The sequence below is a fragment of the Rhea americana genome, unplaced genomic scaffold, assembly GCF_003343005.1.
Source record: "Rhea americana isolate MKP2758 unplaced genomic scaffold, rheAme1 scaffold_19, whole genome shotgun sequence".
In the NCBI taxonomy this organism is placed as follows: Eukaryota; Metazoa; Chordata; class Aves; order Rheiformes; family Rheidae; genus Rhea; species Rhea americana.
Window position 1 is genome coordinate 6,020,585 of NW_028186038.1, and position 15,782 is coordinate 6,036,366.

Below are 15,782 nucleotides of genomic sequence, written 5' to 3' on the forward strand. Positions count from 1 at the left end.
AAAGGGGCGGCGCGGCGCGGCACGGCGCGGCACGGCACGGCACAGCCCCGCAGCAGGCGCCGGGCCAGCCTTGCGCCCGCCTCGCGCAGGGAGCCCTCACGTCCCGCTGGAGCTGATGGACCGACCCGCGCCGCGCTCTTCGCTGCCGCTGCGCCTTCTCCATCAGTTACGGCGCGCGAACAGAAGTGATTTTTGCTGAGGACAGAAAGGTTTCAAAGGTGAGGGCCGAGACCGTAGTCYTTAATTACTCCAAGGCTTTCCCGTGCTAAAAGTCAATGGCAGGCTAGCGACCAAGCAAAGCAGTGTATCTTACCCGTAATGCCACAAAACAGGTGTCAAAGGCGCAGGGCTTTCGCTACCCGTGGAAGCGCATGCGACACGCACGACCCTCCGGGCCGAAGGGAAGGGCGCTGCAACGCAACGGCTCTCCACGCTTTGCTTTTTTTTTTTTAATGAATGCAAAAATACTTCAGGGCACAATTATAAAAACTGAGGCTCAGGAGGCCTCCTCACCCCTTTCAAGGGAGGCAACCACAGGGAAGCTCCCGGCACGGCGCTTCGCCATTCAAGCTGCGGACGAGGTAGGTCGGCTCGCACGGCGCTCGTCCCGAGCGCTACGGCCGCGATCCGGCGGCTGCACCTTGCTTTCGCGGCCGCGGAGCGCTCCCGCTCCCGCTCCCGCGCGCTTGCCTTTCTGCCTCGGCGCCGGGCCGGGCCTGGGCCGCCCGCGCGCAGCGCCGGCGAGCCGTGCCCTCGCGTACGAGCCCAGGCAGCGCACCGACTCAGCCCGCTACGGGAATTCTCTCCTCTTACCCTTCGCTGACTGCCCYGGGCAACCTTTCCTTTCCCAGCACGCCCGCAAAGAAACAGGCTATTTCCCGCTTCCTCTCCTCTTCGACGCTAAAAGAACCGGCTCTACGAACGCGGTCCCTTCTCCGACCTACAATTCACTTTTTAATCTTTGCGTTCCTTACGGGACACCACTTAATGGCCTTCCCGCTAAAAATGACCGTTCTTCTGCGGGAAATGCTGGGGAGGGGGGACGGACACAAAACGCAAAGGAATTACCACAGGAGCAGCGGAGCCGGCGCAGCCCCAGGCCTTTGAGTCTTTTAACAGCAATGACTCAGCTCGCAACCCACACGGGAAAAGGGTATCTGAGTCCCTAAAAAATTTCATATGGAAGCAGAGAGGAAACAAGGGCTAGTAAATGCTATTGTTACAGAAATAGCAGCTATATACACCCAGCTATTCCTATTATACAACAGAAACGCTCTGCAGTTATTATAAGCTGTGGTTTTGTTGCCAAGTTCTGGACTGGCAATAAGGAYGGGAGATTAAAATGCATCGTTTTAGCTGCCCCAAGGCAAGGACGAGGAATGAGCTTCCTAGCGAACGTTCGGAAAGGAGAATTCCTTCTTCGTGTTTGAAGAAAGTTACTGAACTGTGTTGCAAGCTACGTCAGCGTATGCCCACCGCTACCGGTGAAGGCGGGCTCTTAGTCTTGATGTCAGAGCTGGTACCGGTTCTTTGGATGTGTGGGGAGGCCTCCTTCACCCTCAACTCCTTTCTGGATCTGCAACTACAAGCCTATTTTCTAGAAAATCTACATAAATGCACAAAAAAATTTGGAGACAATGTAGATGAGCCATTTCTAGAGATATTTAGAAAGCAGGTGGCACACAAACTAAGAACGCACCACACATTGATGGAGATAAGCACTGAGGAAACACAGATTTGCTTGTCTTAGTAGCACATGGAGTTAATGGCCAAAAATACATCTTGGGCTTTATTTTCCACTCACCTCACCTTTACAAATAACAGGCATGTCAAGCACCACCGCCACCCTTTTATTCTGAAAAAATTCTGGAAAAACAGACAGGAAATTTGGTCTGTGTTTGAAGGGTAAGTAGCAAGTGCAAAAGGGAAAGGGGAGCAGAGAACCATTCCTACATCTCACATGTTAGTTCTTATCCCAAGTCTGCTCATATTAATTATAGCCCAAATAAAAGCGATCAGCCTTTCACTCACGCTAGCTCCACTTGCAAGGCTACTCACCTTAAACTCACATACTGAAAGCCACCGACTCAGCGACCAAGTCTTTCAAACGCTTCCATCTAAATACTCTTTCCTCTTCAGACATTTAACAGAATTCTCTTTCATGAAAAAATATAAATTCAATGCTGAATAAACTTGAGGGATTGTAAGGAACAGCACGGCCATCATCTAGCTAATTCTGCAGGTAATCCTTACAAATACAGTATTAGGAAAGTTTTCCAATTCCCATGGCTCAGCTGGAAGCCCCACTGCTGCCAATGGTGACAGCTGACAAAAAGGTTTGGGAATTTGTAATATAGATGGAGGCAATTATTTCATCTTTAAATTTTTAGCTGGCAAAAGGAGCACTTTCTGCACCCCTTCAAGTGCCAGCTGAGGCAGCTGCATAAAGACGGTGCTCCTGTCTTTCCTCTGAAAGGGGCAATCACAGAAAAATAAAAGCACTGCATGTCAACTGCTTGCTTCCCTGCCAAACCGAGGCAAGAAAATCCCCTTCAGTCTCTCTGATACACTGCAAAGACAAAGCCTAATTTCATCAAGGGCAGACTGGCTACATCGATTGGATTATTCATTTGGTATAATGGACTCTCCTTTCTTCCTGCAGCTTTCTCAAAACAAGAGCAAAATGAAGACAAATCAGGTCTCACTCAGGGCTGACACACTATATATATTTATGGATTTCAAAGCTCTGCAATACACAAGCAGCAAAGTATTCACTACCGGTTCTTCTTTCTTTGCAATACTGTTACTCTAGCACAGACTCCGTGCAAAATGTTTATGCTTTGCAAAGGAAAGGCTGCATTGTAGCTCCACTGTAGCTCTACGGTTCTCTCCTCCCTCAGGTTTTTTACCRTTACTGATAAAAAGCACAGCGTTTCCTTTACCAGCACAGGCTGCTTTGATACATACGCGTGCAAGTCGACATAACAAGAGTACCTTTTTGATCCTCCAAGCAAAGGACTAATCACCTTTTTCTAAGGGAGCACCGCCAGCGTCACCCTGCTTTGCAATCTAGACAACTGACGTAACTGCCAGAGTTTATGAATTCTAAAAATTATTCCCCCCATCATTATGTACACTGTCACAATTAAGTTAAAGATCTGGCCCCATTTTTTTTTCCACAGAATAAATGAGCTACTTATGTCAACAAGGTCAAACCAGTACTTCTGAGATTTGGACWAGACATTTATCAACCACACCATATAATGATGATCACTTATTATTTTCTAGAAAGGCAATGACATACTGCATTGCATCATCGGGCCGAGATCAAGGAGGAGCCTCTGGCGCAACTCGTTAGGTGAACGGCAGCCCACGGCAGCCTCTCTCCAAGAGGAAAGGACTTACCGAGGCGCTCCGAAAGACTGCGTCTTACGACACACGCTGCAGCTGTAACCGCGCTAACTGCAACCTCCAAACTTTTAGACCTGTGCGAAACGGGCGCCTAACATGACCCCTACGTGTTACTCAGTTCGCCCAGGTCTCGGGTGCGAYGGCAGAGGGTTGGTCCAGCACGCGCGGTCTGTACAATGCAACAGCTGAAGGGGAAGGGGAATTCAGTCTGCGGGAAGGCAGCTTCCTTTCCGAAAGCCCTGCACCTGCTCCAGYAAGATAATCACCGAGAGGAAGACGACCTCATGGGCGACCACATAAATAAATTAGAACTGGGCTCAGAAAATCTCTGGAGCTGCCTAATGTAACAGGCACAAGACATTCACTTGCTTTCTTCCCTTCCTAAACTTATTTTCAAGCAATACCAGTTTTGCATGGGGATGCTTTCTGCAAGCAGTTTTGCAGTCTCAGAGGTGCAGGGGATCTGGCTTACGTTTATTTTTTTTTTTTTTTTTTTTTTTTGTCTCCCACAGCTAAATGAACAAAGCCCCAAGTAAGTCAGCCAGCGGCATGACATGCCAAAAACCAGAAACAAAACGAGCAATGAAATTGTACTTATCACTTGGAGGAATCTAAGCCATTCATCTGAGATGCTGATGTTTGGGTAACCTTTGGAAGAATGCTTGCTGTTCCATTACACAAACAATGGAAATATTAGATAAGGAAAACAGCTACAGCTGCCAAGAATGCTCCGCGCACTAAGCAAACCACCAGAAACGCAGGTATTTTGTGACCACATCGCCACTGAGCCGAGGGGTGCGCCCCCGCGCTGGCCACAGGTGCCCCTGCCCCGCGCGCGACGCAGAGACCCCGCGGGCAGCTTCAGCCCGGGGAGGGCCGAGCCRCCGGCGTTCCCCAGCAGGGCCCGCGGCCCCGGAGAGCGCGCCGGCGCGAGGGGCCTCGCCAAGGAAGATCTTCGCCGCCGGAAACGGTGCCGCCACGCGCGGAGGACACGTGCAAACGGGGGCTGGCCGGGCACCCCGCGCCGGGCTCCCGCGCTGGCCCGGAGCCGGGCTCTCAGCCCACGAAGGCAGACGAGGAACTAGACCGCACGGAGGTCCCAGAAGTACTTCTTCCTTCGTGGGGCTTTTGAGACGCTGCCCTGAAGATTTCCACATCCTTCAGTTCAGCCTCACAGCCAAGTTCCTATGATTTCTCTTAGGAGAACGAGCAAAACAGCTTAAAAAAAAAATGAAGCTCATGAATAGAATAGTATTTATTCTAACCTTGAATTTAAGATAATTCAAGGTAGCCTTGAATTTATACCTAATCATATATTACTATACTACTAGGTATACTATACTATTAGGTATATATACCTAACCGTATAAAACATTGAATATTTATGGCAGCCTCAAACAACTAAAATTAGCCTTGTATTAATTTCTTTACTTTCCTAATCTATTTTTGATGGTTTGTGGTTTTATAGATTTCAGTTTCTGACAATCCACAATTATTTCCTTGTGCTACACAGTGGTTAATRAAAGACAATCCTTGTATTTCTCAACTTTCTCTGCATAAATACTTTCTTATATTGAAAAAAACAATCTTCTATCAATACTGTTGCAGCTATCTTAATCTCCTCTTATGTCATCTTCAGTTTTTCTTAATTTTTGATAAGCTTTTCCTAGGAATTAGTCTTTTCATGCAGCATCATTTAGAAGTATTTTATCTGTATCTGTCTGAATCTAATATCTATCATTCATTCCTCTCTCATTTTTTTCTAAATTTTTTTGCATCTCTGTAGCTCAATTAAAATAATTATATTTGAACAACAACTCAGTGGTGCACCTAACTGAAATTCAGTAAGTACTAGCAAGATTAGCTTCCAAATCAAAATACTAAATTATTAAGAGCATTTTTATATAGAAGCAGACTGGAGGAGTCTCACTGTTTTGATGGCATAAAGTTATAATCTCGTTTTAGCATTACTTGGAATTTTCATTCTTCRGTGGTACTAAAACGCAACTGTACCATTTTGTTACGCTCTCGGTCTTTCTTTATTGCTTACCTCRTAGCTAAAATCATAAAAGGCTTTTTACCTTGTACTAATGAAAAATAAATACCCCTACTGTTGGCCTAATTGGTACTCAGTCCCTACCCCGTCCCTAACAAGCACATCTTCAGAGGWGAGAGTAAATTACCCTGCGTCCACCTTAACTGAGGACAGTTAGACCAGGAAAAAGTCAGCTTCTGTGTAGAAATATCATCATTTAAYTACTATTAGATATTGCTTCTCGCTTTTTACAGCATCCTAAAAGAACTTCAGCTAAAAAGCAGGCAAACCTGCATTTTGCGTACTAAAACTAGGTTCCCCTGGCTCAAATCATCCTCGTGCACCCAAACGTTCCCATACGCCACCAGCCCATTTCCAGAAACTCCTCTATCAGGGAACTGCTTAACTCCGACAGGGAAACTTCTCCTACAGCGCGGGAGCATTAGCACCAGCACGTAACATTCGCTGGAGCTGCTGGAGGCACGATAGGACAGGTTTGCCAAGGCAAAGGTTTTGTCTTCGTGCAGAAAAGCGGAGCAGCCCCACCACACGCAGCTTCGCTTTCCACGCGCGTTCAATTACTGCAACCAAGGGTATTTACMAAGAGATCATGGAAGTTAATTCACTAATTAATTCTTAAAAGGAACAAACATTTTTGTAGTATGAAGGGAGTGCAGATGAATCTCTCGCTTTTAATTGGTGCGTACTACGTAAAGTTGTGCATAAAATGCTGGTAAGCCTTCACTCCAGGAAAGCGTGCATCCGCTCTCCTCTGGCACTCRCCCGCTCGCTCACACGCTTTACCAGGTACCGCTGGGGCTCGAGCGGGCCCCTGGCGAAGCCCAGACCGCCAGCCCGGCTCTGCCCCGGGGCCCTGCAGCGCTGCCCTGCAGCCAGCAGCGTGGCAGGCCTCTAGATCCCGCTCACCTCCTGCACTGCTAGGATAATGAAACAGAAACGCATTCCGATGAAATTATTTAAAAATAGAACTCAACGAGACACATTTTTTCATATGAAGTATTTCCATAGGTTTGGGGGGGAGGTTTAAAAGTGCTTAAATGGCAGTTTTTCATTAGATTATGATCACTTTAATGCAGCAAACCCCGTAGGCCTAACTGGGGGATCGACACTGCAYCTATAGTTAGCAACAAGATCAAAGAAAATTTAGAGAAAGGCCTGAACACTCGCAATCCATACTAACGGTACAGATTCATTCAGCCTGCAAATATTATTCTACTTGACACTCGGCAGACTTTTACAGTTCCACCCTGACCCACTGCATGGATTCAGGTATTTCAGAGAACACTGGGAAGTGCCAGTATCTTCACAAAAGTGTAAGTAACCTCCGAGTTTTAGATAAAATGTATTAACTTGACACCTTCAAGTCCCCAAAATCAGAGCATGAAGCAAGCACTTTCCATATAAGTGATTGCTTCTACTAGTCCATCGGCAGTACATCAAATATTAACATGGGAAATGAATTGCTCAGTAAACTCTCAGCTAATTACTACTGCTTATTTTTTAAATACTGAGCAAGCCACTATACTCAGATTAGACCACACTTTACYAAATGAAATGTGCCTACTTCCAGGAGAAATTTTTCCTCTTCTCTTGTAACTGCTCAAACCCACTCTGTAAAATGACAAAGACTTTATGAAAATAAATTACGAAAGAGCTCACAAGCGCGGGAAGCAAAACTAATTCTAGGGTCATGTCTGAAAGAATATGTTCTTTCATACGTATTCTTGCTCAGCAAGACTTTCTTGAGACTTACTGAAAGAGGTGCCCTGAGGTAATGCTTATTCTCTTAATAAAGCCATGAAAAATCTGCAGCACCCAGAACARTAAGAAATAGCAGAAGTTCAGTTAACTGTGCTTCACCAAAAAAACAGTCTGTCTGGAAAAGAGATTTTCAGGCAGAATAACCAAGTATAGGCTTCCATAAGAATAAGCTGTGAGGGAACCCATGGTTTGCTGATCATGACAAAAATTAAATGCTATGGGAGAAATCATTACGCACATCAATATTTAGCTGTAAATCATAYCTGCTAGATGTTAAAAACTCCTCATCCACTTAATAAACATCCATATAAGAAACTCCATTTTAATCATTTCTTGCCTCTCAGAATAAGATAGAGAATATAATCTTCATAGCATCATGACTTCTTTCATTGCAGTTAGAAGAAAAACTAGGGACATATGGCTAAACATATGCTTATATATGATGCAACCCTCTAATATACTCTATTAAATTCTAATAGATAATTTCCCTAAAATGAAAATTGCTGGAGTCCAACATTACATATGCCAGAAATATTCCCTTCTGAAACTATTTTTCCAAGCAAAACAAAAAAAAAAAAAAAAAAAAAAAAAGATCAAAACTTAGTGTTGACTGGGAATCTCTATTATATGAACTAGTTTAAAATTAAAACACAGCAGAGTCTTCACGATTCCAGGGCTATGCYGATTGCCATTTGAAGCTGGAAGGTTTTTCCTTAATGCACAAGTGATTAAGTGTACGTAAGGCTTAGGAAAGTTACCTTATCTGAAGTATCAGATATAGATTACTGCTGGAGTCAGCACGCCACGCTAGTTGCATCCATACAGCCTGTTCTGATATGAGGAGTTAAGTTCCCTTGATGTCACGTACTGAACAGATAACGCAATTAGCATTTCCTTTGAAGTTCCCGGTGAGCAGGTAGCCACTAAAACAAGTTGGCAGAACTTCACTGAAGTGCTCTTGGCTCACTCAGACCAAGGCTTGATCTACAGCAACGTAAAGTGCTGAATCCCTAGCAAGGTATTTATAAATTAAAATTTATTCTACCATGGAGCCACAGGGATCCTACAGACCCTGTATGGAGTTTCCCAGACCCGTCATGGATATGTCCGAATGAGCGCGTTTTCTCTGGAGAGTGGATCGCCTTATGTGCCACTGAGCGGACRGACCGCTGGAAATCCCAGGCGAGGGGCAGGGTCACGTCCTTCTGCCTCAGCCCCTCCCACCGGGCACAATTTCTGGGTAGAACAGGAGGTCCTGCCTGGAGGAGCAGGTATCTGGCAAGACCTCACAGAGAGAGAGATCTGTTATAAAATGTTCCACTTGTCACTGATTACCCTGGCATACAAGACGGCACACGACGGCTAAAGAACTATGGAAGATTGTTGCTTATTTTATTACTAAATTTGCTAATAAACTTTTGCTGAAAAGGTACCATTAACAGTTTTATAGTTTCTAAYGATTAAGTAATTCTGAGACTGCATAATATTAAGGGTAAGGCCACGAAGAATTTACTTGGAAACTAGGCATTTATAGCTGTTCCTTTGGGACACGTCAACTAGCATGATTTATAATGTCAGGTTGTGTGACATTATGATTGACATGTTTATGATTAAACCAACAATTCAGGAATKTCAGGCATTTAAACAAAGAAGGTAGCTAAATGATTAATTTAGAAAAAGGAGAAACAAAGTTAACCCTGCTATCTTCCTGAAAAAGAAAATAACATGAACATCTTGGCTGCTTTACAAGACAAGACAAATGTTACAGATTCACAGATTGTATGATTTCCAGGAGTGTTAATATTCCTTGGAGACAAAAATACAGTGATGGTGCCTGAAAACTAGATTAATGGTTGCTGATCAGGTAAAGGACTCCAAAAACACTTGTGAGAATAGATATTGAAAAGTTATGATTGGTGTATATATATAAATGTAAGAAAGTCCATAAAGTCCACTGTGGAGTTATAAATAGAAAAAAAGCCCAACCAGCTAAAACATAGATACAGTCAAACATCAATAACTTGAGCAAAATTACCTACAGCAATAAAGTTAGTCAAGATTAGTAACAAAGAYTGTSTGTGTATATATTTATATGTATATATACTCACACACACTATATATTGGTCTACTGGGATGCATAATGTGTACCTTGAAATTTCATTTCTTATTTTCAAACGGTCTAAATACCTAACATTTCTTCTGATGAAACTATTCTGTATTCTCTTATCCCCAAAAGCATATATAAGTTAAAGCTTCATTAGAATGCCATAAATGCAGTGACGATTTTTTTTGCTTCCTTTTAARGAAGAATTAGCGCATTTAGCAATTTGAATAAATAGCACCTCTTTTATTCTCATGCTAGCTTYAGCTAAAGCTAGACAAATGGGTGACTATTTTCATCTTTTTTTCTCTGAAGGCTTTTTTCTATGTTTTGTCATTGCTGGGAATGCAGCAGKGTTATGAGAATTCTGTTCAGGTTTGAAACAAAACCTCTCCCCCCTCCCCACTGTTCACGCTATCTGGAGAGCACGAGYGCAAAATCAGCTGAAGAAAGGGAAAAATGCTTACCTTCTGTTGGTGATGTCTTCAGATGTCTGCAGAGCCCCTCTGTTTCCCCATATGTCTCTTTTATTTTTACTACCGCTTCTGTTCCTCGCAGTTCCATGAGGGAGCGCAGTTCTTGCAGCGTGCACCCAAACTCTCCTGCATGGTTGGCCTCATTTCTTTGGTTCTTGGAATAAAAATCGCTGTTTGTCATGTCACCCATTGTTGCTGACTATATTGCTCCACTCTTTATAGTTGATACAATCTTAAAACTGTTTAAAAATTGAAGGAAAGAAATCTCGAATTCCAACCTAAGAAATTAAAAAGAATCCAGTTGGTCCAGCGGGCGAAGTGGAGAATGCCTGTGACGCGCGAGGTGTCCCCGCCTGGCTCGCGGTCCGCAGGAAGGCTGCTCTCAAGGCTGCAGACCAGCTCCGATCCATTCACCGCTTCCCATTACGCTGCTCGCGAGCTGTGGAACCTACATGGTCATCGCTTGCTGCGGACCTGCGGGAACAGACACAAGGCACGCGTCACCGGAGAGAACGCCACCGCTCTACAAACAGGATTTCAGATTCATTCCCGGTACCGTTGCAATACGATTTTTCATTTAGAGAAGCTAGGCAGGAGCACAGCAGAGATGCACTACCAAACGCGGCAGGTAGTCCGAGCTGTCACCAAAGACACGGATCCCCCGGCTCTGTCACACACAAAGCTCTCTCCAGCGAAAGCACCAACAGCAGTGTTGCTTGCTTTATGCAAGTCTCAAGAGCACCCGCTAAATGAGATGGCTCATGAATATTAATAAGCCATTAGTCCAGCATCCTAGATGAACCTCCAGCATGTGCTCTGGTTCATATAGCCACATCAATCTTTCATCCGACAAGAACAAAAACCCTCATAAAGACTGCACGGTAGCAAAACTTAAACAAACACTATTACTTTTCAATACTTTAACCCATTTTAAAAACTATTCTTCAGTGCAAGGAAAATAAAAACAATGGAAACACTAGAAACAATCAGTACAAATTCAGAATACATTTAAATATATTAAATTTTGCAGCCTTGCCTTCTASAAAAGTAAACAACCCCCAGCAACGAGATAAAATGCCACAGCGCCCTGGTCCGAACAAGAGCTCCGTCTCGTGCACGGACGGCGGCTGTTGGCTTGCTTTCCTTCAGCACTGCCTCCGGCCGAGGCCGGCGGGTCCGGCCRCTGGGCTCCACGGCTCCAACACATTCAAGCATGGAAGTGCGTGCACACGTGCACACACACACACAGAGTTTTTAATACGTGCAGTGTTGAACAAGTCACATTCAGACCATCTGGGAGACTGTCGATTGCTTGCTAAAATCAGCCTTTAAAAGCTGCTTCCCCTTSCCATATTCTAATGAAGTTGGTTTAAATACTGCTGAAACCAGCTACTATATTTGACAGAGTTTTAACAGAGATTAAAGGTTTCTTTTTTGCCTCAAGCAGGTTACTGCCTGTGCACTATCTAATGTGAATAGTTGTTTCTCGTGCTAAAAAGACTTTCAAAAGACCACACTGTGCATAGTTTGAATTTTATAGGTACACTAATACAGAGTGGAAAGGAGTGCACACGTAAAGGACATAAAAGGATCCCAAAGTACTTCAAGCTCCAATTTTCCATTTGTGCAACAACTGTAACCTCCTTCTGCTTACATGTAGTTGGCAAAACACGTGGGCTTGGTTTTTTCACTGAGCAAACTGCATTGCCATTCCACGCAAAAGAGAGATCAAGCCCACCGTATTCATTAACTTCTCTCTGCCTAACGTCACACTATCTTCTTTGGAGCTGCCTAACTTACTTTGCCCCATTAGACGAACTGAACCTCCATCAGCCCTCTCATTTACAGATAACAATACAATATTCCTTTGATTGCTATGAAAAATAAAAAATGTAAGTACTACAGTTTCACTAAGATATTACAGGATGCAGTTACAAAGTCAACTGCTACGCGCTGCTTCTACTCGTCCCACTGGTTGCCATATATTCCAGCCTTAAGACTGGACTTAAGGCTCCTAGGACCTGTGCACACAAAGAYCGTGAACACTGGGTATCTGTAACAGCCATAATGTTCAAAAAATAAACAAAGAAAAACCATGACATTCACCTTATAGAGAATTTAAAGGGCTTTACTGCTGCTAGTTTTTTTTAAATCCTCTTCTTATGAAAATATGAATTCTTGTAACTGCTCCATCAAACGACAGAACAGTGACAACTACTCGTTTCTTGTCATGAGACCCCACCACCAATCGCATTAGTGGTGCCAAGGGTACTAAACTCAGCATCAACGATGCCCTTTGCATGACTTTTCTCTGTGGGAGGTTACGTGTCCACCACGCTCAAGSAAAGCATCCCTCTGGACTCGCTGTCCCATCACTGCTTATCTTCTACTCTCAGAAATTCTCTTTGTCATTTGTCCGCCACAGCAAGTCAGCAATGATGCTTTTTAGCATGTGATTGAGTCATTTGCCTGCTTAATTTTTTATTTCACCTCCAATTAAATATTAATCAATAAACAACTAATATGAAGGCTGTGCTTCCTTCAGTATTTAAAAACAAATCTCTTTGAGCTTGTGCTATTCATGATTCACCTAATATTATGACACCAGGGAAACACCGCCTCACGTTTTGAAAGGCAGAGGGTAAAATACAGAAAGCACAAAGCATGACTAACGTTATTCACTGATAATGTACCTCTCTAATCCTGTGGAACAAGATATGCAGGCTTCATTTGATCCTTGAATCTCTTTTATGAAAAGCCTAGGAACCTTGCCAGAGCGCGTAGCAGGTTAACGTGACTGACACATGACCACCTCACGCTTCCACAGCGGGTAGCATTTCTTCAGCGAAAGCTGAGAAATAGAAAGCTTGGGATTTGGATACGGCAATATTTCCCTACCAGTGGAGCCACAGGGTTTGCAGCTCCGCGGAAGGTCAAGTGTCTAGGGACGGATGGAACCCAGAATCGGCCCTGCAGGAAACGCCGGCTCTGCACCAAGCGCCCGTGTCTACCGGGTACCAAGAAAGGCTGGCTGCAGAAAGGCTCACGTTCAGGTGRCACCTCTACGTTTTCAGTCCAACTGAACTATCGAACATTACCAAGGAACAACGTCACTCCCCCCCAYGCACACACTGACTGGACTCTCTTCACCGTTGTAGGGAGAAGAGAATCCACCTAACTCGTTCACAACAGGATACCCAGTGTCATYTGAAACCAATCCCGCTGCCGCGGTCTGCGCTACGTGGGGAACGACAGCCCCAGCAGCGCAACGGGGGGAAAGCTGAGCCAGCCGCACGGTTTAGTGGCGGCCGCTTCACGGCACTGGGGGCGGAAAGCAGCCAAGGGAGCTCCAGGGCTGCTTCCCGCAGCCCTCAGGGGAGCCCTGGCTCTCCTCGGGGCCTCCAGACCAAAACCTCTCCGTCTTTTTAACTCCAGGACCACTCCATCTCTTTAAATCCAAAGACCACCACCCTACAGCGTGCTACGCTGGTTTTCTCCTACAGCCAGACGTCTCAGAGGCCACAAACAGCCCCGTGGGCAGACACTGAGAGCAGAGCCGTTGACACTGCTCCAGCACACCATCGCTTCCTCCTCAGCTGCAAATATTTCGTCTCATGTTTTCTTACACCATAGTCAATGGCAACACTTCGCAGGCAAACCAATCCTCCACAGACAGGTTCAGCAAAAGAGAAACAAAAACCTCCAGTCACTGGAAAACCTGGTTTCACGTGATTAAAGTCACATTCTTCTTCCAGACAAAGCCAACTGCTTTTGTAGCTCACAAATGCTATCTCTCTTTCTATTTCTTCTGACCAATGCTTCTGAAACAAGTTTTAGAAATGAGAAATTTGGGTAAGAATTTTCCAGAAGTGTAGTTTCAAAGCAGCATATACTGGAAAAAACAACAAAATTTGGGGCCTTCTAAGCAGCCCACCTAGACTCACTTCAGGCAGCAAAAAACTCTGCCTACTAGTAAAGTTGAGTAAAATATTATTCTTAGTTTTCTCATTAAAAAGTCAAAATGTAAGTCTTCATCTTGGTCTTGGATTTTGATTTCAAACATGTCATGGGTTTTTGTTGTACAAAAGCACTGCAAATGAGAGTGTTTCCAGTGCGGCTGTCTCAAGGAAAAGGCTTCCATTCCTGTAGCACCTGCTTCAAATATTTTTCGTCGTCTAGCTGCTTAGAGGAAGTTCATGCCAATTAAAACAGAAGCAATTTGGATGAGCTAACCGCAGGCCTGCTGGGAAAACTGTTCTTTGATTTCCCTAATCAGGAAAAGTCTCATCCTGGAAGCCAGTAAATATTTTCACAGTGTATTAGAATGATTTCTAAGTAGATCTCATCACCAAATATTCTGGTATCTGATTTCATTAGCACTGTCGTTGGCATAAAATTAACAACAAAGTAACAAACCAGCCCTTCAGCTTCCCCAGATCAGAATGACAAAACTTGGATTTCACAGTCCTTGAAGGTCTGAACAAATAATGAATGCCTGAGGACTCTCAGATTTGGGGATTTACTAATAAATTGGCTGTGTGCTGTGAATTGTTTTGCAAGATGATAGCGACTGTGATCTCAAAACCTGAGGAGGAAGGAGTCCCCCACACTTACAAGAGGAAGGATTAAAGGTAATCACTCCATGGCCTGGCAGAGCAAGAGCCCGGGCAGGCAGATCAAAGCCCAGGTACCCTGGACTCTCGCAGCCGTGAGGAAGGCACGTAGATCTCGTTCCCCCTAACCTACGCTCCCTCACCTTTGGGACGAGGAGTTCCCCAGGGCTGGCTGTAGTAGGAGGCTAGCTGCCCTTGGGYGCACGCAGAGAAGTCCCCATGCAACCAAGGGCGAAGACAGTGCTGCAAGCGTCACAGCTTAGTAAGCTGCAGGAATTTCATTAGCTGCATCTCCTCGCTCCATTAGTGCTACCACACTTCAGTAGGATACCAGGATGAGAAGTGGGTTTAAGGGAATCAATGTAGTTGTGGCCCAGTGGCATCTTCTTCTCTGACAACAACTTATTCCTCTTGTGCCAAAGGAAAAAAAAAAAGAAAAAAAAAACCAAAACGTTTATCTCTCTGTGAATATAATCTCTGCAGTCGAAGCAGCCACTGAGCGGTACGCACCCCAAACCACTCAGGCACATACTCTCCTCTCAAAGCAAATCCTAGCTTTGAAGCTTAATTATCAGGAATGCACAAGATGCAGAAGAGACTAAGCAATAAAACTATTTGAATAAAAGTAGGTTGGCACCTTCACAAGTCTGAAGTTTCGGTATAACAGCAGGAAGCTGAGAGTAGACTGAGAAAGAGAAATTGAACTTTGTAGCCAAGTGTTGTCTGAAAATGTTCCTGACTTCATCTCTGCATAACTTAATGCAACTTAAAATTCCTTTTTTAAAAAAAAAGAAAAAAAAATAATTCATTCATGATGGGTACAAAGCAATGACAGACATTTGTACTTCCATCTACAAAAACTTGGAATCTTTTTTTATAATGTTTCATTTATTTCTTGTTCTAAGACAGAAATGTATTTCCTGTGATAATATGCGGTAAAGAGGATAAAGTTAGGACATCATTTTTAAAAGATTACAAAATAAGAACTTTCTTTTTATTTTTTTCATCCCAGGCAACTCTCTGACAAATGTAATTATAAACTGTAAAGTGACAATCGTTCCAGTCCTTTCAGTATAAATGAATGCTGCCAGTCAGCTGGGATCTCTTGTACCAGTTTTGCTACCAGGTAGGATAAAGAAAAATGGTTTCAAATCTCCTATCAGATACTGTTGATAATTGCAAGTAAGAGAAAGAAAAAAGAAAAAAAAATGTTCTAACAAAATAAATATTTAATGGGGCACAAAATATCCATGATTTCAGTTATGCACTAAGCCTATTTACTCTGGGTATCTGCCAAGCAGAGTCAAACTGTCACAAACTTGCCGAAATATTTTTTTCATGCTGTACCACTATATTAAGGGAAA

General features: G+C 44.0%; 1 protein-coding gene across 10 annotated transcripts in view; it reads right to left on the minus strand.

Annotated features, from left to right (window-relative positions):
* The window catches only part of ATP2B2 (ATPase plasma membrane Ca2+ transporting 2), a 374,808-nt gene that overhangs the window by 158,457 nt on the left and 200,569 nt on the right, over positions 1 to 15,782 (minus strand). For all 10 annotated transcript variants that reach the window (XR_014895541.1, XM_085302465.1, XM_085302464.1 and 7 more), the window contains one exon: positions 9,797 to 10,279. Coding sequence is in view for 9 of the 10 variants with exons in the window: in XM_085302465.1 (XP_085158591.1) it covers positions 9,797 to 9,995 (199 nt within the window). In the remaining variant the exon portion in view is untranslated. The remainder of the gene's footprint in view (positions 1 to 9,796; positions 10,280 to 15,782) is intronic.